Genomic DNA, 23,537 nt, shown 5'->3' with positions numbered 1-23,537 from the left:
ATTCTACAAAACACGTTAAATGGAAATAAATGATTAGATAAATTATACATTTCTATTTGAAAGTAATGCATAAATTTATTTATTTATTATACATATATATATATATATATATATATATATATATATATATATATATATATAACATACTATTAAATATAATATATACATAACATACTATATAGTTAATTATTCTTTTCAATTGTAAACGGGTCGAGGTAAATAATGCGAGTGGTCAGTAACGTTACCATACGTAAATAATTAACCGATATTGTTTGTTTTGTAATTCAAAATACGCGATAAGATGATGTAATGTCGAAACAATAACGAATTATAATCCCTACTATTAAACAATATTTAATACTATTTTATATTAATATAATTTAAAAAATATACTGAGAGAACTTTTAGCTAATATACTTGAATAAACAATTGATGTTTATTTTCTAAACAAAATATTAATGAACTAGAATATGTTAATGAGAGATTGATAAATTACGAAATAATTGATATTAATTGTAAGAAAGAGACAAGTTTTTTCCGGGATGCATAACATTTGTCTGTTGCTGTCAGTCAGTAATGGTGGTGTTTAGGGTTACAAGCAAATGGGCACGCGTCGATTGACCCACTGGCAAAGGCAAACTGGACCCCAAAGTGTGTCCAAGTTTTCGCTAGACAGTGTCGAAAGGACGCGCTTGACGACGAGTCTATTCGCGCTACTAGGTCACCAAGAAAACTTGCCACGATGAGTTCGAAATAGACTCCTTCCTTGGACGCGTTCGCGGCACGTTTCGAGCCATCGTATGTAAGTACACGTAAGTAAGTATATACATATATATGTATATGTATATGTATATATGTGAAAAGTACGATGCCGATGGGCGATCAGAGAATAAGAGGAAGAAGAAAAGATGATGATGAAGAAGAAGAAGAAGAAGAAGATGAAGAAGAAGAGGAGAAGGTTAATACGTGTGCGTTAGTGTCCTTCCACATACTGATGTTGGTTGAGAGATGTAGCTTCTGCTACTTCTGCTATACTCGTAAAAAAGCTTAGGATTCCAGAGCTCATGGCAGTGATGCTCATTGGAATCAACAACATCCTTCTTCCTTTCAAACCACACATTTTCATTTTAATATAAGAAAAACCTACCCTGAGGAAAGTAAATGTAAAACGAAAACAGAAAAAGATCAGAGTCATTCAATTTGATAAACACGTTTGTTATAATTACGACAAAAATGAATAATTTTCAATGATTTGAATTTGAGTTAAATTAGCTGAAATATTTGGTTTTTTTCTTTAAATATAAAAAGGAATGATATAATGAAGATATAATTTGTAGGGGGTGAGGGTGTATATGGGAATTAATATACAATTATTTTTCTTAGAAAAATAGATAGTACTACTTGTTACCAAGTAAAAGAAGAACATATGGAAGATATTACACACTCGCTAATGCAAAGCACGTAAACCTCCTACATTTTTTCTCATAATTTGCCAAGTACCGTTAAGTTTAACGCCGAGTGAACATAGTTCGTGCTAAGAAGCTAGTTGTATTTTCGTTGGATATCTAGTGGACCTTCGTTAAGTAACCTTTAAATTTTTTAAAGAATAAACCGTCTTAGTGAAAAAAAAGATTATTTTATAAACAACTACCTAAGTGATTTAAAAAATCAATTAGTAATCTTCAATACATTTTAGATTCGTTTCGTTGTCAAATTATAAGACCACAAGTCAAACAATAAAAATACTAGACTAAAAAAAAACTAGAAAAAGAAAGAAATAAAAGAGAAAAAGAGAGAGAAAAATAGAGAAAGATAGAAGAGGGTAGGAGAGAGAAAGATGGTAGACAATTTCAAGGAACTGTCAATCTCAAAATAGTTAGGGATTTAATGCATCTTTGAGTAAAGTTTTCTACTCACAGTGCCGCTTGAAGAATTATAGTCGATTATGGTAGTACCGATATTCCGTAAAGGTAAAGTACCATTTTGAAGCGAATGACATAATCGGCCGGCAAACGTAAACGTGCACGCGAGTGTTTGCACTCCTATTACGGCGAACTTCAAGTCAATCTTTCTTTCTTTCTCTCTCTGTCTCTCTCTCTCTTTCTCTTTCTCACTCTGTCGACACAGATTCAACGATAAGTCAGGTAATCGATTGTCCTCCTCGAAATTCCAAGATACAGATGCGAAAACGTCAGTTACTTCGCCGTGAGAACGTATCATTCAGAATTCAAGAAATCTCTTTTCTTGAGATTTCTTTTTCGATTTATGCTACCATAAACATTTAAAAAAAAAAATAAAAACGGAGACAACTACGTAAATCAAAGTATTTTAAAATTTTTATATATTAACGTAGAATCATACCAATAAAAAAAAATAATCATTTGTTTGTGTTGCGTTAGTTAATTAAATTGTGAAATATTTATTGTTAAAAGAAAAACTAAAAAATGAAAGGAAGTAAAATAATAATCGTTCTTCGATTCAATGATAATAATAGGAAATGACATGTGAGAATCGTAATAAAATATAACTGTTCATTGACGTTTGTCGCTTTTCTTATAGACTAGAAAATGATTGAATGAGTGTGAAAGAAACAGAGACCGAGAAATAAACAGAGAGAAAGTTAATTTATAATGTAACACAAACACGATCAAATCAAAATGATCATGTCGATAATTACGAATAATAAAGGTACGATTTTTAATTTTATCAATCGAAAATCAATATCGTCTATTTTTATTATCTTTTTTATAAAACATCATATTTTGTATTTTTTTTTTTTTTCGTATAGAAATATTCAACTTTTCGAAAAGTGATTTTTAATTGGTCACGTGACCCAACCTATCGAAGAAAAGAGACAAGTTCAATGCATTCTTACGCATACATCTTTGAACATTAATATTACAATATGTAAATATTTCAAGTTATTTCAATATTTTTCTTTCTGTGAAGTGAATTTCAAGATCGTCAGATTTTATTCTTCGAAATTACGTCAACTTCCTGATATTATTTGCGTGTGTAAGACACGCGATAGAAAATAAACCGCAATGAACAAACGAAGAAAATGTTCAGCGATACAAAGTGCGTGTTTTCTCTCTCTTTTTCACTGAATCGAATAATATTCAAAACGATTTTATTAATAATATTCAAAACGATTTTATTAATAATATAACAATACCGAAATATTTAGACAAAAATCTGACAAATAATATTCTTTATTTTTATCATAAATATTAAGGAATATTTAACATCGATACTTGATTTATTTTAATAAACAAAATAAACAAAATGAACATGTAAACATATCCCTATCGTTCTATTTTTATACTCGAATCACGTGTATTTACATTTCTTACTATAAAGTTATTTTCCATGTTACAAAATGGGCTGTTAAAACCGCGCGAACGAGAAAAAGAAAAACTACTTATTAGTAAGTTTATCTAGAAGATAAGATGAAAAACAATAGGACTGGGAAAATAATTAAGAAAACACGTGACCATGAATTTTGTGTAAACGAGGGAAAGAAAGAAAGAAAGAAACATTAAGAATTGATTCGATACGATAAGCAAACAAATTAGCTTTCTTCGTTGTGTAATCACTGACGATAACTAATAATAATCAGACGAGATTGTACGAGATCGAAAATAAGACATGAACAAGACACATAAAGAAACAGAAACAGATAGATAAAATAGAAGGGAAGAAAGTTAAATAGATAATATCATTTTTGTTTTTGCTTACCTTCATCTAGAAGCCGTTCTAGGTGTATGAAGACATTGGGCAAAGCAGCTAGCTGCTTTCTGTCCTTTAGTAACTGTGACAGGTAGTCCGCTATACTCTGCGTCGTCGTGTTAGTATTATCACACATCGCAGTTACTTGATTACTTCAATGGCGGGCGCACGAGAGCAGAAGAAAACGATAGAGACCGACGGCGGAAGAATGAGCGAGTGACTGACTGACTGACTAAGTGTGTAAGTGAGTGAGTGAGTGAGTCGTATGTGTGTGTATATTGTCTGAGCAAAAGAGGGAGAGAGAGAGCAAGAGAAAGAATGAGTAAGAGAGCAAAAGAGAGCGCGCGCGCGCGCTCACGCCGGAGGGAAATGCGCGCGATCGAGAGAAAGAGAGAGACAGAAAACGATGGCGAACGCGACTCGAAAAAAGAACGTTGCTCTTCTCCACGACACTACTTTCGACTCCCTCTTCCACTACTATACTGCTACTTCTTCTTTTTATTCTTCTTCTACTTGTTCTTCTTTCTACTTGTTCGTTCACGTTCTCCTTCTACTTTCGTATTCCGCACGTTTCACGTCACTCCGTCGTAGTCGTCGCGTCACCGTGTGCCTACGTATTATTATTATTCTTCTTCTACTTCTTCTTATTCTTTCTTCTCTCAGGGAGAAGATCCCGTTTCTCGTTAGCTTCGTTTATCTTCGATCCAACTCTTTCTTCTTCTTTTTCTTATTAGAATTTCATTGCCCGCGAATCGCCACGGTGCTGTTACGTTTTTAGAAACGATCAACCAACAGCAAAGGCGGCAGTAATACGTACATCGTGCGCGTGCGGGTGGTGGACGGAGAGTGAAAGAGAGAGAGGAATAGATAGAGATACGAAGAAGGGGGAAAGGGAGAGGGCGAGGCAATTGGAGAGAAAGAGAACGAAGGAGAAGGAGGAAAAATAGAAAAGAGAGAGGAGGAAGAAAGTAAGAAAGAGAGAAAGCGTGCGTGTGTGGTAAGGATAAGAGTAAGAGAGAATGGACCGGGGGGTTGTTGGTTGATTGTTATCCTCTACGAAAGAATTTCAAATAGACAGAGAGAACTCGCGATACGCGTTTATTTAGTTTATCTCTCTCTTTTTTTTTCCTTAATTGTTTCTCTCGCTCTCGATATATTGCAATTTAAATTCCACGAATGCAGCCGCGTGATCGTCGAGTAACATATACACACGCTACGAGACGCTCGACTCTACTGCACCGGCTGTGCGTGCGTCGTTCTAACCCAGGCCCGGTTCCCCCCCACTCCCACTACCCATCCGAATTCTCCGCTCGTGGACGCATGCGCAGAACATTCGTTCGCCGTTCGCCGCCCACTACCATATACGGCCTCTCCTCTCTACGTGCGCGCGTGCCTCTTCAACAGAGATACACATGGCGGTTGGATAATTCAGAACAGTATTAAACTCTTTACGTCGCCCTGGGCCTGTACTTACTATTAATATTTTTTACTCTGATCTATGCACTTTATTTTTTAATTTATCATATTGCTTTCAAAAGAAATAGTTACTTTTTTAAAGAATAAAATTTATATCTGAGATATTATATAGATTCCAAATATGTAATTGTAGTAGAATGAAGAAGAGGTGGCACTTGCATCGCTCCGATAGATGTGTGGGTCGAACATACTGATATGAGAGATTTTCCAACGATAGTCTGCCGCCATGTTTGTTTACCGCGCGAAAATCAAATTAAATTTATCATCGATTTAATTTGCATATCGATTAAATTTTATACAGATATTTAAATTTTATTTATTTTAGATATGGTCGTATGATTCGATTCTTCTTATATTTATTTAGAGATTGCGTATAAGTAAATTATAATTGTTGGAATGTTCATTTTAAAAACGTAAAATTTTAACGACTCTACAAAGAAATGAGATTTGTATGTACGTATAACTTATAGGTATTTACGTAGCACTTAAAAAATACTGATGTTTACGAATTAATGCGTGCGAGTGGTAAGTGTTTGGTGTAACAACATATCCTTGACGCCTATGTTTTATGATCCATAACATATCGTTACACTTAACATCACTAGGATAAGTGGGTCATGCTTGTTTCCTTTGAAAGAGAAGACACGTTGTAAATCTTAAGAATCGGGCGTGGGAAATAATATATTCGAATGTAAGTTCGAACCTAATCCATTTTTGGTATCTTCATTAAAAATATTATCTTAAAAACTGATCGTCGAATGAAAGAAAAAAGAAAATAAAAGATAAAACCAAAGAAAATGATATCTTGTCAACGACTTAGTATCTTGTTTAAAAACTCATTATACAAAAGAGACTATTGTAAAGAAATATTACAAAGGTAGTTAATAGTTGGTTCGTAAATCGTGTCGCGTCGAAAACACGTCACCTCAAACAGATATTTCTGAACTAATTCAGAAACAGCGGTTTAATTACCTTTGTCTTTCATTTTATTATGGTCATACCGTTTGGTATGCACAGTAAACGTAAACCTAATTATGTACTTTAAAAATTACATAAAAGCGTTTTCCTAGCTATTTCTATTGCAAATTCGTATCATTGAAATTGGAATATTAGTCACAAATAATATTATTTAAAAAATATTAGATGTAGCGATTGATTTGATGCTATGATATTAAATTCATTGCATTAACATTACAATTTTTTTCCTTAAGAAATTCGGTAATTATCTAATAGATGGACCAAAATCATGTAATATAATGGAGACTATTTCGAAGAATAACAGATGTATATAATTACTTTATAAATGAATACTAAATTTGTTAAAAAAAAGAAACCAAACTAATTGCTACATTTAATACATCATTAAATTTATTATTTAATTAGTTAGAGAAATCAAGGTTCTTTTATAAAATAAAATGAAAAAATAATTGAAAGAATTATAGACACAAGATAGAAATAATGAATGGATAAAGACAAATAGATACAATACAGCAGAGATGTTGAATATTTTCTCATAGAACGTAACTGCCCCTCCTATCTCGAAACGATACATTGCATCAACGAATCGACGTCGTTACAATCTCAGAGTGGCATATGCCTCGGAATGCATAATTAATAATTCTACCTACTTGCTTTCAATCTACCTTCATGTGTCGCATCTAAAGCAGATAATATTGAACCTCAGCATCTCTCGAGAGTAAACGGATATCAAAGATAAAAGGAACATCGCCTTCTTCATTCCTTTTCGTCACGTATGTAATACGTACATGCTTGATATATTCTTCGTATCTCCTTGTAATGAACAGTAATTAGTTATATTCAGTGTTGTTAATAATCACGTAGTAGCTTTATCGATATCAATCAACGTTGTACGTGGCTTTTAATAAAATGCGCGCGCGTCGAGTTACATTTATTATTCATAATAAATTGAATTATTTATATCTTTATTCTACATGGTGAGATAAAAATTTTTGACTTATTTTTCAAAATTAAATTATTTCTTTTTTTTACGATAATTTTTTTCTTCATATTGTACAAACTACGGAAAGTTTAGGAATTTTTGGTACACCCAATTAATATATTTAAATCTTTTTATAGTATTGAATTCCTTTTTTAGGGAAAGTTTGTTGAATGTAATATTGTAATAGTAAAGTGTTGAGAGAGAGAGAGAGAGAGACAGAGAGAGAAGGACAGGAAAAAGTAGTCCATACTTGAAAAGTTTACTGTTAGATCGGTTGACGCAGAATACTTGGCTTGTACCTTTAAAAGGAATGAAAATACTGATCGTCGATCTTCGAAAGTACGCGTGGGTGTATTTTGGTGTCGATCTTTGGCGGATACTGAAGAAAAAGTTTCTATATATCTGTGTATATAACCAAACGCAGTAATATATAGGAAAGGACTTTCACGAGGACACTTGAAACTTTCCTCGAGTGAAAACCGTTCTCTCGTTGAGAGTTATTTCGTATTTACTAATTGTATACAACTACCTTTGCTACCAATTCTGTTTCCTTGCATTATCAATAAAAGTATAATATTAAATATTAATTTATTTTCTTTCATAAAAAAAAAATCTTAAATTTTCGATATGAAGACAATGTGATATGAAATTTACAGGGATTTATTTCGTTGTATAAGGTGTTTAGTGTTTTCATGTAGGGAACATAAATTAATCTTTCAACGTGCCTGAAAACAATACATTTTTTAAGATGATATTCGTATAAAATAAAAATATATCCGGTGGTGGATTCGATCCCACGATATCAGGAACACGAGACTACACCGCTACTCGTTATTCTATCAAAGCAAAACCATAATTAAATATAAGAATTTTTGTGAAATTTCTACCCCCATTTTTTGCAAATAATTGACCACAATCAATTTTTAAACGATGCAATGTATATTCGTCATGAACTCCTACAAGTGTGCAAAGTTTGATAAAAATCAGAGGTTGCACATGATTGCCGTGCCCTTGTAAGACGATCATTCAACTTCTAATTATCGCATTATTTCCAATAAAGAATTATATATACCAATTAAATACAATCTTCGATACCGATATATCTTAATTGCTTGTTTTTTTCTAAGATAGATAAAACGAATCTCATTAGAAACGACTCAATTGTTTAATTATTATCAATAAAAAATTATAAACGAATTAGATATGACCTTAGAAAATAATAATTACTTTGAATGCTATTTAATTATTTCTTATTTTGATTATTTTCTTGAAAGATCAATAATTACGAATCTGTTTAGAAAAGATTTAATTATTTGATTGTTACTAATAAAAAATAATATACAAGTTTAAAATGTGATCTTAAAAAACTTTTATAATTTTTTTTTTATTGATGAAACAAAAGTAATTTGAAATAATCGAGAATCGATGGTGGACCGATTCCGGAGGCTGTGCTGTCGCCTTACCGTTCTCCCACGGACGTTACCTTCTATGCAGTGTACCAAGCGCCTACACAAGTATATTGGTTAATGTAAGTAACGTTGACGTCACATATCCATACATGGCCCCATCGCGGTATCACGTGGGAGTCCGGCGTTATAAATTATTTCTCCTTTTTTTTCTGTATTTCTTTTTATTATTTTTTTATTATTATTTGTCTACCTTCTTCCTTCCAATAGGGGTTTTATCTCTTACTCTTTAAATTGAATGACATATTCTATTTTGTCATAGCTTCGAGGGGTAGACCTTTTACCAATTTTGTTTTCAATCTATCTCGAAAACTTTTTCAATCGACCCACCTTAACATGAAAAATTTATTTACTATATAATAATGATAATAGTAATAATATGAAAAATAAAATATATGAACACGTGGATCTCCAATTTTATTCTTTAATTATTGATCGGTGAATTTAATTTATTCAATTAAAGGTAATTAAAATAACGTGTTGATCAACGAGCAAAAGAACACAATTATTTTGACCTTGAATCGTAAATTAATTGTTCCACATATTTTCTTCGTCGAATATAATTTATTTTTCTTTTATTAAAATAAATATTACTAGAGATCTGAAGTATTTATTTATTTATTGTTTATATATTAATATATTGTAAATATATAATAAAATATAAAATAACAAAATTCCAGATATAATGAAACAATATAGATTTTTCTTTTTCTTTTGTAAAAAATATTTTCCAGCTGAAATTGATGCACAATTAAAAAAATAAAAATTTAAAGGGCTGATTAATAAAAATTAGCAATCTTTGCTAACGAAAATTGGTTTCTTCCTACTTGTTCTCCTCGATCCTGTATAATTAAATCTCCTCGAGGAATCCTTAATTTATCCACTACATTTATTCTACGAGATAACTAATTACCATTTCCTTTTTAAGGGTGAAGAAAGTTTTCATTTGTGGTCATCTCAAACAGAGAAACCCACTTTTACCGATTAAGGCGAAGAGCAACATATTTTATTAACTTAAGAATTAATATCTTTAATTTATTACATTAAAATATCGTACAATAAATCTTACGATCTTGTTCGCCTAACACGCAACAACGAGTAGACACATCATTTGTTTTTTGTAACAATAACATTGTACTATTACACATGTCATTTTTAAAAAAAACATTAATTAGTTCTAATCATTCATACCAGCAGTATAAGAAAAATTGTATAATATTATAAACAAATAATTAAAAGTGAAAGTTAATTTTATGATGAACAAAATTGTAGAAAAAAAAGACAAAAAATATTGAAACTGTACAAGAAAGATAAAATAAACTTTTTTGCACTAGCTTGGATCGCGTTACCATTTATAGAGAATGTCTAGTAGGTGATACATTGTAATAAAAGACAAATTGGAAATAATGAAGTACCTACACCTGTAGGTATAATTTAACGCTTCCAAAGGAAACTTCGTACGGTTGATTTGGAGCTTAAAAAGACTTGTGAACCAAAAAGAATATATCTATACATATAAAAGTTATCTGGAGAATTGTCGGTTGTCCTTTCCCCGTTTACCCACCTGGCGGTAGGTCTTGGTACGTTGCAACTGTCGTGAAGCATTTGGATTATTCATGTTCTTGAATGAGCCATAACCGCCTCCGCCAAGCCTTTTCCGTGGCCGCGAATCTTTGCTAGCTCCTACTTCTGTAAATTATCATAACGTTAAGGAAACTGAACAGGCATTTTATTGCTAAATGATTAATTAAAATTCCTTTTTAAAACAAGTGGAAAGTTCATTTGGAAACTTTGAGCTTGTTGTATGTACCGTAGATTATAATACAAATTTTTTCTTATTAATTTATCACAATATTCGTATAATTAAATCACATTGTCTTATACGAATTGTGCAGTAAATTAACTTTTCATTTAGATCTTACATGACCGAAAAATATATCAAATATACAGTTTGAATGGATAAATTATGTTATTTATAAAATCATACTTAAGTCAACAGCTGGTGGAACAACAAATCCAAAAGATGTGGCAACTTTAGCCAAATCCAATGTCTGAACATCGAAAATCTGTTTGAGATGATGCGAATCGTATGCTCTAACATACGCCTTGTACGCTTCCTTCGCTGATATGTTTAAGAAGTAGTTCTTAGAAATCAATTTCTCCAGCTGAAAGAGATAGTATATAAATCATATGATCAAGTTTAGAATGATAGAAAGTTAGAAGCCAAGTTCGTAAAAAAACGAACTCGTCATTAATATTTAAAACAATCTAATTAATATAGTACAAATACATTTTACAAAATAATATGAATTAGTTCGTTGATTTATAAATAAGCCAATTAAAAAAATTTTACGTTAAAAAAAGAAAGTTAGACAAAATGTAATATATTACACCGGATACATCGTTCGTTTTATATTGTCTCGTAAAATATAACTACAGTTAAATTTACTGCTCGTTATGAGAAACTCACTTCAAGTAAGATAATAAAGAAAAGAAAGTTACTCTATGTATTTTTAACTTCTGAAGAAATGACCAAAAAAAAAAATCAGAAAGAAATGGAACTAAAGTGAAGATATTCAAGATTCGAGGAGTATCTCGCAGTATTTCGAAATCAAATCTTTCAACATTAATTTCCAAGTGCGAACGAAGCGTCCACATGGTTCCTGGATTGATTTCGAATAAGCGAGTGGTACATGAAGTGAGAGAAGGGGGATGGAAAGAGGGGAATGAAATGGGAGTGGTGCGTGAATCACGCGTGTGGGCGCCACTTCTCACGTTTCTACCACAGAAGTCCTTCCTCCCCCACTCCACATTAAAACTTCTCTTTCCTCTCCTTAAACCATCTCCCTCCACTTTTCATCCAAACGAGTAATAGTGCAGTAAAACTGTGCGAGTACAATAAAGAGGAAAAATAAGGCGGAGGTCGTGCTCCACACAACTTGGAAAAATTTTAAGAGAGAGAGAGAAAGACTGAGAGAGATAAATGCAATGGAATAAAACGAGATGAGAATAAGAGACAAGAAATAACATTATTGCGACTTGTATACTCCTTGTAAACACGAACGATTCGACGCACTTCCGTACTACGTCTGTTGCACTTTCACGCGGCAACTACGACGACCATAATTGCATCTCGTGTGATATATCTTACGCTAGCTTTCGAATAATAATAATACCATTTAGATTTTCATTATTCTTACTATGAGGTTAACACATAACGATTACGTGTTCTTAAATTACAATCTTTAGCTAGATTGGTATTTAAAAATAATAGTTTCTTGCGCGATGGAAAGCAATTTTTAAATATTCTAAAAGAAAATATGAATTATTAGATATTTTTATAATTAAAAAATACCTGCAATTGTATGTCTGCAATTTTATTCCATGAAAAATCAAATTCATTGACTGGAACTTTAGCTTGCTTGAGATAACGAAGAAAGCCTAATTCTTCTGGTCGTAGAATTAATAAAGCGTGCCCACTGCTACCTTCCCCACGTGCCGTTCTTCCAACACGGTGAATGTATTCCTACGTATAAATTAAAATGTTAGGTGTATCTCAGATTTGAAAGTATGTCATAAGGTAAACATATAATAATTACATACCTTAGGATCGTCGGGTGGATCGTATTGTACGATCCAATCAACATCGGGTATATCGAGACCTCTAGCAGCTACGTCTGTACATAAAAGTATACCGGAAGAAGCATTGCAAAATTGGAAAAATGTTGTTGTTCGTTTGGTTTGTTTTTGCTTGCCCTATAAGTATAAGAAATTTTTAAATTATTTTTTATCTAATTAAAATACTTTTATATTAATATATTTAATGTTATACACATAACCGAATACTCACGTGTATACTTAATACAGGAAGATCAATGTAATTTAAAAGTTCATGATGATACTTGACAGACATACAGGAACTAAAGAATACCATAATTTTCTTCTTTCTATTTTTCTTTAAGAATGTGAACAACAATAAGAAACGTTTCTCACTAGGACAAACTACATAACCTTGTTCTAAACCTTCCACAGTTGCCTTCTCTTTTTCATCATCGACTCCAACATATATGGGCTCTTTTTTTAATGCTAAACTTGTCAATGCTTCTACCTTTTTAGTCTGAGTTGCACTGAACAACATTGTTTGCCTTCTTTCTGTAATACAATTTATTATTAATTTTTTGTATAATTTGTAGGATAATTTTGTTTATTATGATTGATGCTAACTTGGCAAGATGTTAATAATTTGTTTCAATTCCTCTTCAAAACCAATGTCTAAAATACGATCGGCTTCGTCGATAATAAGACATTGTAGATTTTTATATAAAAAGTCTGGAGTATTTTGTAGATGATCCAGCAATCTACCCGGCGTAGCAACAATTATGTTAATTCCTTTTGAGAGCTTTTGTGCTTCGGTTTGTCTATTAGCACCACCCATTAATAAACCATACGTATGATAATGATATTTCATTAACTCTTTTAAAACACCAAACGTTTGCATTGATAATTCTCTAGTAGGAGAAATAATGATGCATCCAGTACCTAAATAAAAATATACATACACGTATACACAAGAAAAATGTAGACAAATGTATAAAATAATTTAATATAAATAATGCATGCATACCATTGCGTGGCATAAATTTTAATTTAAAAATTAATTCAACTGCAGGTATTAAAAAAGCCAACGTTTTTCCTGATCCAGTTTTGGCAGCACCAATTAAATCTCTTCCTTCTAACAATGGTGGAATTGATTTTGCTTGTATTTCGGTCATATGCGTGAAACCCATATCTTGTATTCCTTTAAGAGTGTTTTCACAAACACGTTTACTTAATGTTTCAAAACTATTATTATTCAATACTTCCAATCCTAGAGAAGATCCAGGTACTAAAACGTTAAATAATTTAGTATTATTTCTTAAATGATAGTACAATTACCATAAAATCACTTCTAAACTTACAATTCTTATTCATGTCATCTGTAGTATTCTTCAATTGTATATTTTCATTCTCCTTACTTTTGGTGTCATTAGAGTCGTTGTCGGCCTTCTCGTCTACTTTTTGTTCATCCAAAATTTCAGATGTCTCTTGTTTTTTTTCTTTTCTAATAATTAAATTTATTATTACTATTATATATATTCATAGAAAAGGGTTTATATAAATTACAATGTATCACTTACTCTTAGCTGGGCCATTTTGCATCATTGGACGTTTATCTCCAATTTTTTCTTCTGTAGTATCTTTATCAATATCATTTTCATGATCATCAAGTTCAACTTTACCTTTAATCAAAAGTAGCATAAAACATTAAAATTAAAATCTGTTCTTTCTCTCATCAAACTAGTCTTTTTTAAATTAGATTGTAAAATGAAGAAATATTTTATTGTGTATAGATAACCTATAAATTGTATTTACCATTTTGCTTAACGGATCTCTCCTTCAATACTTTCAATTTATTCTTTTCTCTTTTTACAATCTTTCTCATTAAAACTTTATCGGGAATAGACATTTTGTTTTTATTTTTCTTTAAGGAAAATAGAAATTAATTTTATTTACACAAGCCAAATACAATTTATTTTTTCGAAAATTGCCCACGTGCAATAACTAACACTAATAATATACCTATGAATACATGCATCATGAATACGAAGGCAATACTCGAAAGTGCTGCCATCTTTTTGATTTCATGAACTATTTTAACAAATGCATTGAAATATTTGATAGTAAGAAATTGGATATTTGAGTCACCTAAAAGCCAATGCAATCAGTAAAATATATAAAGTCTTTTTTATATGGATGAAATATTTAAACAAATATGATATTTACATTAATGTATTATAATGTTTCATTGTATGCATTTGTAGGAGCAACGAAAAGTTTCTAACACCTAATAGCACAAGCAACGACAGCTTGCGGCAGCATTTAGAAGCATAGTCAATACCTCGCAAGGTTTGATGTCCAAGAGAATAATAACACGAGTCAATCAGTTGTCTTTATATATTATGCAAGTTATTAAAGCGTGCTATACAACCGCACACCAAAATCTGATTATATCTCCTTCCTAGAATTCAATACTACACAGTGGGTAAAGTCCACACATTTAAATACAAATGTGGAAATGTTGCGAGTTGTATGTAATGAAGTGCGATATATAATTTACATCTTAAATTGATTTATAAAAACATATAATTTATATATGAATTATAGAAAAAGGAATTATATCAATTAATTATAATTATCCTATGTATTAATAGAATTGTCATTTGTTTTATTACACACAATGGAACAAGAACTAAAAGAAAAGAATTCACTTATTAGATTAGCTAATGAAAGTGCAATGGATCAAGAATCTAAAGTACGTTTATCTCTATTTTCTTAAATTAATGTTCCTTAAATGACATTTCTAAATTGTGTATTTAATTGTAGGAAACATTGATAAAAAAATTGCAAGCCAAGTCGCATGCTCTTTGTCTTTTAAATCAAGAACTCGATCAATGTAGAATACAAAAAGATAAATATAAATCTATGGCTGAAGAAGTATTAGAAAAATGTCTACATTTGCAAAAACAGCTAAACGATACGAAAGGATCAAATGGGTAATTTAATGACACGATTGCAAATCATATATCAAATTGATATTTAAAACCAAACTTATTTATTTTTTAGTTACAACACAGATAACGACTTTAATACGTTGAATCTTCTATCAAAGTCAAGAGAACATAACAAATGTTTGATGTTACAAGTCGAAATATTGAAGCAAAAATTACGTGACGTCCAAGGTGATATTAAAATATTGCGAACGAATAACAATCGTAATAATAAAGAACAACAAGAAACACAATATACTTCCGCGATACATCAGAAAGAAGAAATGATTGAACAATTAGAAAAATTAAATATAAAGGTTACTATATATATACATGATTTAATATTTTAAATTATTAATTTGGCTATTGTTAAATGGATTTGTTATTTTAGTGTTCACAATTACAAATAGATCTACAAACTGTTCTCGATGAAAAATATGAATTAGAAATGGAAAGAGATGCTTTTAAATGTAAAGCACATCGATTAAATCATGAACTGTCTAAAGCATTGAATGCATCTAAACCAATTGATGTGGATGCTCTTATTAATGAAAACAGGTAAATTTTAAATTGTTCAATGATAATCAGAACAAGTTCAAATAATTAAATATTATTTAATTATTTAGATATTTGCAAGAAAGATTACAACAATTAATTGAGGAAAAAGAACTCGCAAGACAATCTCTTTCAAAATATAAAGTGAGAATAAATTTTTTTATGAAATATTTCTACTCATTTGTAATAATAATATACAGAATTTATAATTATTTGTTATCAGAGTATGTTGGATAGTAAAAGAACCAAAGAGACCATTAAATTTGGTGTTAATCCTGCTGCTGGAATGGTGATGAAACACAAACAAGGTTTACTGTTTCATTTCGAAGTATTAGTACAGCTTATATTAGAAGTAAAATCTTTCAATAATTTAAGAATATAAATATTACAAGTTTATTCATAAAATGTGTTATAATTTTAGTCGAGGAGCTTTTACAGCAAACACGAAAATCTACTGTTGCGATAGAAGAATTACATTGTTTGTGTACTGCTCTGATGGAAGCATTGAACGATAAAACTTTAGCTTTAGCTCATCAGAAGAAGGCCAATAAGTAAGTTGGATATAAATTACTTTAAATATATTAAATTAATTATTGTGTAAATAACATATTTGTACAATGAATATATAGAATCTTGGCTTTGAGAATTTGTGAGTTAGACAGTATGATAGAGTCGCCAACAAAAACATTATTGGAAGGCTACACGAGTGCGGATGTTGACCAAAAGAGTAAGTGTTTGTGCAAATATTCTTATTAATAAATCATTTAAATTATTACGAATATTATTTCTCAGGTAATAGTCTTCGTAATGATCTAGACAACATATCTGAACGTACTACGGAAAATATCAATGAAAAATTGACTGATACAAAAGAAACAATTGTAGATAGTTCGTCTTCGGAAATACATTCAGTACATATTACGCAAATGAGTCTTCCTAAAAATTTAGAAAATTTAGTTCAAAAAGCACTTAATAATTTAAAAACCACTGACAAACTCGACAAATAAAAATTTGATATATTTTATGTGCAAAAATATTACGAGAATCTGAAAAATATCAAGATTAAGCAATAGGTTGTATTATTTTGTTTGATAAATGATAAATCAAATAATTTTAAAGTATAAATTATATAAAAAAAGAAAATATGTATGAAAAACCAAAGAATATTTTTATCATCAAATATTTAATCGAAATATGTTATATAGTATTGTTAATAATTTTACCGTGTTAATTTATTATTTTATTATCAGATTGTATTATTATAGTTTAGCAAATGTATCACACGTATGTATTATAGACATAATTTAACTATAAGGAATTTGATTAATAAATTATAATATATATATAGATATATATTATATAAAAATATATGAATTACACATATATTATTATAAACAATTACCATATGCAATATCAGCTGCATTGCCATAATAAGCTGGTTGACAGTAAAAAGAATGTACGAGGTAGCGTCGTTCGCGTAAATATTTTTCATGCAAGACCCAATCTAATTGATTGAGCCAGGAATTAAATTTTGTATTAATGCCTTGCACTAAATGCGTACGTCCCAATTGTTGTTGTTGTTGTTGTTGTTGTTGTTGTTGCTGCTGCTGCTGCTGTTGTTGGTAGTAATAATAATTAGCATATCGATTCCTATAACGAGAATATTTTATATCAAACAGTGAAAGTATCTTCATTACGAACAAATAAAATAATAATAATTATTTATATCATACAAAATTTTTTGCTCTTTCGATTTAATATCTTTTCGTTTCTTCCATTCTTTGAAAACCTTATCATTTTCTATACGTTTCATTTCCATTTGTTCTTTATACGATTTTAGATTCGTTTGTTCAATCATTTGTAATTCTTTAGATATTTTTCGTCTCTGTTGCATCATCTGCTGTTTCTTTATATGGGCACACATCTATGTTTATTTATTTTCACAGAAATATAATTTGACAATTAGTAAATAAAACAAATTACAATATTTTATTGATAAAAATTTATTTTAAACCTGAGCTAGTCTTTTAGATTCCATTTCTGCTAATTTAGTTTGTAATTTCTGTTGTTTCTCCTTTTGTTCTTGTTTGATCATTTGCTTATATTTAATATTTTTTTGTTTCTTCCAATTCTCGAAAGCTAAGCAATTTTTATCTTCATATTTCCTTTAAAAATAAAATTATATTTTTTTATAATTATAAAATAATTAATTTAGTTAATTTAATTTGTTGATTAATCGAACATTTTATTATCTTGCGTTTTACGATTGATTTTAATCGGGTCACGCTTTGTTTTCTTGTTTGAGTCTGTTTTTTGTAGATTATTATTCCATACTTCGACTATATCTACTTTCATTTCTGTGTCATTGGGTAAAACGATATTTTTATTTTCATTTGCACAATTGTTTTCTAATTTTATCTAAAAAAAAATAATTAAAATCGATATTTGAAATGAGATATTAACAAATATTCGTTTTACTAACTTACTTCTTTTATTGAAATTCGTGAATGAAATTTATTAAATCCCTTAATATTATTAAAAGTTAACGATCGAGTTTTTAAATGAATATTATCCTTTATAAAATAATTTGTAATATTTGTTAACGTAGAATCACTTTTTGATCGTATATTTTTGAAATATCGTTCAATATTAATTTTTTCTTTGCTTGCTTCATCTTTTATTTTTTTAATATTTTCAGTATAATTATTCATTTCAATTTTAGACGATTGCGAATTGAGTGTATATTTTGAATTAAATTTTGTACTTAATATAGCTGATGATAATGTATCCTAAAAATATTATCATTTTAATATAATAAATATAGTATAGAAATATATAATTAATTATGGGATAAAACCTTGTTAACATCTTCGACAAAATTTTCTATTTCTTTTGAATTTGAATTTATTAATTTAGACATCTTTTTGGAATACCATTCTTCGTAAATAACCCGATGTAATTTGGCGCTTTGTGCTAATATTTGAATTTGTATAAATAATATTAAATATTAAAAAGTATATTATTTTTTTTATATTTATAATCATCCTTACCAGTATTTTCTGGGGCTCCATTGATCATTTGTTTAACGATGCTCCCTAAATCTTCGAATGAAACGCTTTTAATTTTGTTTCCGATAGACATAATTAAAATAAATTTTTGATTATAATATATAAATGTGTTTAAAAATATTCAATTTTATACATGATGATATAAATGTATAAAAAACTCTAAAAATTTATTCATTTCACCGGAATAAATAGCATTTTACAAAACTTCAAATTTTGACATAAGCAATCATAATTTTGTGACACTAGAAAAATGACATGATTATCTAAATTTAAAGATGGCGATAGTAATGTATATACATTGTGACTTAAAAATATTGCTAAAAAAAATCATAGGTTTTGTTAATTACGGAAAAAAAACCGATGAAACACACAATATTCATCTAATAACAATAAATTAAAATATATTCAATGAATATACACTGGGTCACATTATTGGGTATTTACAATAATATGAATAATAAATCAAATAGATAGTAATAATGTACATGTTAAAAACTATACAAGAAAAAAACCACCATTGATTAATTTATCCTTGGCACTTTATCAAACGTGTAATAAATTCATTTGAAATTTCCTTTAATCCAATCGAGATATTGCGTGACGCGTGTATAAACACCAGGATAACCAGGTTCACCACATTTGTTACCGAAAGATACGATGCCTATCTGCATCCATCGACCTTCGGTTCTTAACATTAATGGGCCGCCTGAATCACCTTGACAAGCGTCCTTGCCACCTTGACTGTAGCCAGCACATAAGAAATTACTCGTAATTGGTTGAAAGTAAGCCGCATTGCAGTCCTCATTTCTCCATACAGGCAATACAGCTTGTCGTTGTACTGTACTTTCTTTTCCACCTGTTACATATTTCCACAGATTTGTCTTATTGTTAATACATTTAATGTAATTGTTATATACTTGAAGGATAATTTAATGAAATAATAAATTACCGTAATATGTTGTACCCCATCCGACAACGGTTGGTCTAGCACCAGCAAAAGCTTCGCTACGAAAGCGTCCCTGTGGTAGACATATTGGTATCACATAGGGTGACTTTTTAACAGGTCTATTTAGTTCGAGTACAGCGATATCGTTGTAAAAACCAACTCGGGAAAATTTGGGATGAGCATGAATAGCTCGAACGGCATATGTTTCAGGTGAGGATGGTTCATCGTCTCTTTCGAGGTCTATATCACCAAGACGTACAGTGAATTGTCTTGTAGCAAACCTAATCATTTAAAAAATGTTGAATTTATTGCATACAAATTCCTCACTTTCTCATCATAAAGATAATATAGAAAGAAACTAGAAATTATTTTTACTGACGGCCGTTGTCGTTGATCTCGCGTACAATGTGCAGCAGTTAAAATATGACGCGGTCCAATTAAGGATCCCCCACACCAGAATTCAGTACGCTTTGAACCATGAAGAAAAATAGCCGCCATCCAAGGCCAACGTCCTGGCAATGCTTCTTCACCTCCAACGACCCTATATTTTCCAGAATTTCTCACTCCACATTCTAACGAATAAAAAATATTTCATTGACTTTCTAGTTTAATGATAATAATATCGGAAAAAGGTTTTTATTATCAAATACCTTCGTCGTCTTGTATGTAATTATTGTCGACAGTGCCTAGTGTCTCAACATTGTTCGAATTGTTAACTGACAAATCTGACATCAGAATCGTTCCGGTTGATGGTTCTAAAGTAGATGAATCAACTGGATACAATGGAATAGGTCGAGGTGTAGGTGGTTTTATAGGGCGATATGGTGGTCGAGTAGGTCGTACAGTGTTCTCAATTAATGGCGGAGAAACGGTACCAGTGATTATACTGAAAGATTAAGAACACAATCAAATATTATCGAACTATTGATCGATAGTTCTTTAATCTTTCTTTATCTTACCCATCGTCCAATAATTCATCAGCTTTCTTCATTGGACAACAAACGCCAGGTACGAATATACTTTTGAAACATAAGGATTGTCTTAATTTTTTCAAATCTAGCAATAGTTGTGGACAATTACTGAGATCTTGACACTTTCCCGATGAACCCTCTGCTGTAATACACGTAGGTATTATAGATTCTCTATCCCTATTAGCTAATTCCACTGATTGTTGAGGTAGTATTTGAGAAATTGGCTTTGATAAATTTGCTGATGTTACGTCTAAAATTGTAGGTTCTAATGTCGTAGTCCTTATTGTTGTTGTTGTTGTTGTCGTTGTTAATGGGATTCCTGTTGTTTGTAATTTTATTGTTGGTTTTGATGTTAAACCAACACCTCTTCTTACCAATGGTGCTATACTGTCCGTTACATTAAGTCCTATGATATTTAAATGATATTTACAAATGTTGAATAACTTTTTGTAAGCAAATAATTCGTACAATCCCACCTAAAATATTTTTCGATATGGTGTACAAAGCTGATGGGAGTTCTTTTGGTGGACTATTCGAATTCTCCACTCCTCTCGTCATATTAACGATGTAACTACCAACAGTGTTCAATGCACCTAAAGTTTCGCTTAAAGTCGTCAAAGGATCCGTCTGTTCTTCTTCAATTTTAACCAAATGTACATGGGGTGGTCGAATTTGAACATCTCTTCTGTACAATTGACTTCCCGTTCTTCGTACTCCAGAATTCCACGCTTCCGATGACCATCCTCGAGTCGGTAATGACCCATAAGAAGATGGTATTCTATATCCTAACGCTAAATATTACGAAAAATTATAATCCTAAGATGAAAAATTTGGTCAATCATTTATTTTACTTACGTTGACCATGATATCGTACAATTTCTTCGGTATACGAAAGAGCTCCGCCAAATATATTCCATATTAAACAAAATTCTGTAATTATAGAAAATGATTGATAATAATAAAATTCCAATCTTTCAATTGAAAATAAATCGAACGTTTTATTTTTTTGGGAATGAAATTTCTGTCTTCACACAATATCGTGTTGTGCAACAAGCCTATAAATTTGTCAAGAATTCTACGGTTACCATGTGATATCTTTTCTTTTTTTAATAATTCAATGAAACATTGGAAAACCTATTACTCAAACATGTGTTCTGAATAAGTAAATAAGTATTCCTTTCATAGACGCCATATGTGTTATGCAATACTTGCGAAAAGTATGAGTCGAAAGGCAACTTTCGAATCATTTGGGAATTCTCGATATCGAAAATACGTATTAATAAAAAATATTGTATTTGTGTGTATAAGACATTCGAAAAGAAAAAAAAATCTAAGATGATGATCGAATTGATTTAGAAATATCCCTTGAACTAGAATTCATATGAATATCTTCTCGATAAAAAAACCCCATAGAATCCGGCTTCTAAACTCATTTCGAATATTTCGGCACAAAGGAATATGTTTGGAATCAGGGAAGAACCGGTTCTTTGAGTAACCCAAATTTGAAGCTATCATTATCAAATAAAACAACGATGAAGATACGGATCCTCATCATTTTTCATTCCATATTTATTTTTTATTTATTTTAATGTCAACTTTTAGTCATTGTCATGTAGGTGATCCTTTCTTTTCGACCTTTCTTTCAAAAAACAAGATAAGAAAGAATAGCTTAGAAACGTCTCTTTGTCATCCCACGTTCCATTTTTGCATAATCAATGAGACAGGAAACATTTTTGTATCGTTTATTGGGTTAATTACATACAAGTGAAGAATACTAATCTTCTTAATATATATTTTTTCTTTTAAGCTTGATTTTCAATAAATAATTTAATAGAATTTGTATGACATCGAAAAGATTCCTCATTTATCAAGTTGAATGAAAAATTGAAGGTTGAAATAAAAAGAAAGAAAAGAAGAGCAGAAAGAAAGGGCTGGGGGTATATAAGGGGAGTCTAATTACAAAATTACGTGTGCATGAAAAAGGAGGACTTTTCGGTACAAGTTACTACACATGGACTTCATCGACGGTGAAAGTTGCTCGACGAGAAAGTGTGCCTTTCTTCCGTTCACTGACTCATACAGCTAATACATTCAAACTATTTACGTCGAAGAGAAGATCATTTATTTTTCTTAGAATGAGAAGGGGGTAAGAGAGCGAAACGTGATCATTGTTATACGACACTCTCTCATCTGTATCTGGAAAATCCCAATCGTAAAATATACGAAGAAAGTTTCATACTTCATCAAACTTTAAGTGCACTTCTATACATGTAATGTATGTACGTATATGTGTGCGCGCGTACGAGCTACTGTGTTACGTTTATATGTACACACACGCACACAAGGGAATTTAATTTTTCTTTTTTTTTTTTTTTTAATTATGGAAATAATTATGTCTATCAAAATTGTGTAACATCGTTGCATGACTTTTGTTTTCCTTTTTTTTTGATAATATCTCATAACGTAATTCATCGACATGGCATTGAGCTACATTTCGATGCAACAGGTAATTTGATAATTATAGAAGATGGTGTAAGAAAAAAACCCGTATCATGCGGGTGTAATGACATTCAAAATATTATTATGTTTCTGATAGGATAATAAGAAAATACAAAAACTATAACTGAAGGAATGAGATGATAACTGTTTATGCAATAGCGTGTTAATTGCTTGATTGTTTTATTCTAATTGCATCTTGTATCGTATGCCCATGCAGGTAGACTAATCTAATCGAATTTAATGGAACTTTTAAATGAAATATTTGTTTCCATTGAACTGT

At 30.5% G+C, this 23,537-nt stretch overlaps 5 protein-coding genes and 1 long non-coding RNA gene across 13 annotated transcripts in view; 2 read left to right on the top strand and 4 right to left on the bottom strand.

The window, feature by feature from the left end:
* Positions 1-4,958, bottom strand: part of how (protein held out wings) — a 59,379-nt gene extending 54,421 nt beyond the window's left edge. For 3 of the 8 annotated variants that reach the window (XM_015321765.2, XM_015321799.2, XM_089173569.1), the window contains exon 1: positions 3,739-4,956. In XM_015321765.2, coding sequence (XP_015177251.1) covers positions 3,739-3,865 — 127 coding nt within the window. In that variant the 5' untranslated portion in view covers positions 3,866-4,956. Of the gene's footprint in view, positions 1-3,738 lie in introns of all 8 variants that reach the window. The other 5 variants (XR_016176930.1, XM_015321809.2, XM_015321773.2 and 2 more) reach the window with 3 other exon arrangements.
* Positions 4,959-5,176: 218 nt separating this feature from the next.
* LOC107066831 (uncharacterized) lies at positions 5,177-9,863 on the top strand. Its single transcript, XR_001475793.2, has 3 exons — positions 5,177-6,956; positions 8,568-8,693; positions 9,560-9,863. It is a non-coding gene; the product is annotated as an uncharacterized LOC107066831 (long non-coding RNA).
* Positions 9,234-14,252, bottom strand: pit (probable ATP-dependent RNA helicase pitchoune). Its single transcript, XM_089173570.1, has 10 exons — positions 14,044-14,252; positions 13,805-13,910; positions 13,590-13,732; positions 13,256-13,516; positions 12,856-13,170; positions 12,482-12,783; positions 12,235-12,387; positions 11,987-12,157; positions 10,619-10,796; positions 9,234-10,320 (listed from the first exon to the last, which is right to left on the bottom strand). The coding sequence occupies exons 1-10, from the start codon at positions 14,135-14,137 to the stop codon at positions 10,154-10,156; spliced, it is 1,890 nt and encodes a 629-aa protein (XP_089029696.1). The 5' UTR covers positions 14,138-14,252; the 3' UTR covers positions 9,234-10,153.
* A 145-nt stretch (positions 14,253-14,397) lies between these two features.
* LOC107066798 (coiled-coil domain-containing protein 149) lies at positions 14,398-17,141 on the top strand. Its single transcript, XM_015321753.2, has 9 exons — positions 14,398-14,983; positions 15,055-15,224; positions 15,295-15,535; positions 15,610-15,776; positions 15,845-15,917; positions 15,997-16,081; positions 16,195-16,324; positions 16,403-16,500; positions 16,566-17,141. The coding sequence occupies exons 1-9, from the start codon at positions 14,909-14,911 to the stop codon at positions 16,778-16,780; spliced, it is 1,254 nt and encodes a 417-aa protein (XP_015177239.1). The 5' UTR covers positions 14,398-14,908; the 3' UTR covers positions 16,781-17,141.
* A 20-nt stretch (positions 17,142-17,161) lies between these two features.
* On the bottom strand, positions 17,162-19,091 carry LOC149032274 (uncharacterized). Its single transcript, XM_089173571.1, has 7 exons — positions 18,824-19,091; positions 18,631-18,746; positions 18,260-18,562; positions 18,016-18,191; positions 17,788-17,938; positions 17,507-17,697; positions 17,162-17,423 (listed from the first exon to the last, which is right to left on the bottom strand). The coding sequence occupies exons 1-7, from the start codon at positions 18,912-18,914 to the stop codon at positions 17,162-17,164; spliced, it is 1,290 nt and encodes a 429-aa protein (XP_089029697.1). The 5' UTR covers positions 18,915-19,091.
* A 125-nt stretch (positions 19,092-19,216) lies between these two features.
* LOC107065579 (proclotting enzyme) lies at positions 19,217-21,907 on the bottom strand. The gene is made up of 8 exons (XM_089173630.1): positions 21,900-21,907; positions 21,614-21,783; positions 21,235-21,549; positions 20,747-21,164; positions 20,438-20,673; positions 20,167-20,359; positions 19,791-20,068; positions 19,217-19,697 (listed from the first exon to the last, which is right to left on the bottom strand). The coding sequence occupies exons 1-8, from the start codon at positions 21,905-21,907 to the stop codon at positions 19,402-19,404; spliced, it is 1,914 nt and encodes a 637-aa protein (XP_089029756.1). The 3' UTR covers positions 19,217-19,401.
* Between the last annotated feature and the right edge of the window lie 1,630 nt (positions 21,908-23,537).

The sequence above is a fragment of the Polistes dominula genome, unplaced genomic scaffold (genome assembly GCF_049000335.1).
Source record: "Polistes dominula isolate Pdom_NZ unplaced genomic scaffold, Pdom_raw_medaka contig_33, whole genome shotgun sequence".
NCBI lineage: Eukaryota > Metazoa > Arthropoda > Insecta > Hymenoptera > Vespidae > Polistes > Polistes dominula.
Note: the sequence above shows the minus strand (reverse complement) of the source record. Positions and strands in the feature narration are given on the sequence as shown.

What these genes read in the sequence shown, in the direction of transcription:
- pit (XM_089173570.1), bottom strand. Translation starts at nt 14,137, where the DNA reads ATGTCTATTCCCGATAAAGTTTTAATGAGAAAGATTGTAAAAAGAGAA. An exon ending in AGATGACATGAATAAGAATT is followed by an intron (nt 13,517 to 13,589) that starts GTAAGTTTAGAA and finishes TTAACGTTTTAG; the next exon opens with TACCTGGATCTTCTCTAGGA. An exon ending in TCCACCAGCTGTTGACTTAA is followed by an intron (nt 10,321 to 10,618) that starts GTATGATTTTAT and finishes GATAATTTACAG; the next exon opens with AAGTAGGAGCTAGCAAAGAT.
- LOC107066798 (XM_015321753.2), top strand. Translation starts at nt 14,909, where the DNA reads ATGGAACAAGAACTAAAAGAAAAGAATTCACTTATTAGATTAGCTAAT. An exon ending in AATCTCTTTCAAAATATAAA is followed by an intron (nt 15,918 to 15,996) that starts GTGAGAATAAAT and finishes ATTTGTTATCAG; the next exon opens with AGTATGTTGGATAGTAAAAG. An exon ending in CATCAGAAGAAGGCCAATAA is followed by an intron (nt 16,325 to 16,402) that starts GTAAGTTGGATA and finishes ATGAATATATAG; the next exon opens with AATCTTGGCTTTGAGAATTT.
- LOC149032274 (XM_089173571.1), bottom strand. Translation starts at nt 18,914, where the DNA reads ATGTCTATCGGAAACAAAATTAAAAGCGTTTCATTCGAAGATTTAGGG. An exon ending in CACGAATTTCAATAAAAGAA is followed by an intron (nt 18,192 to 18,259) that starts GTAAGTTAGTAA and finishes ATTTTTTTTTAG; the next exon opens with ATAAAATTAGAAAACAATTG. An exon ending in AATCTAAAAGACTAGCTCAG is followed by an intron (nt 17,698 to 17,787) that starts GTTTAAAATAAA and finishes AAATAAACATAG; the next exon opens with ATGTGTGCCCATATAAAGAA.
- LOC107065579 (XM_089173630.1), bottom strand. An exon ending in CATATCGAAAAATATTTTAG is followed by an intron (nt 21,165 to 21,234) that starts GTGGGATTGTAC and finishes TAAATATCATAG; the next exon opens with GACTTAATGTAACGGACAGT. An exon ending in TTACATACAAGACGACGAAG is followed by an intron (nt 20,360 to 20,437) that starts GTATTTGATAAT and finishes TTTATTCGTTAG; the next exon opens with AATGTGGAGTGAGAAATTCT.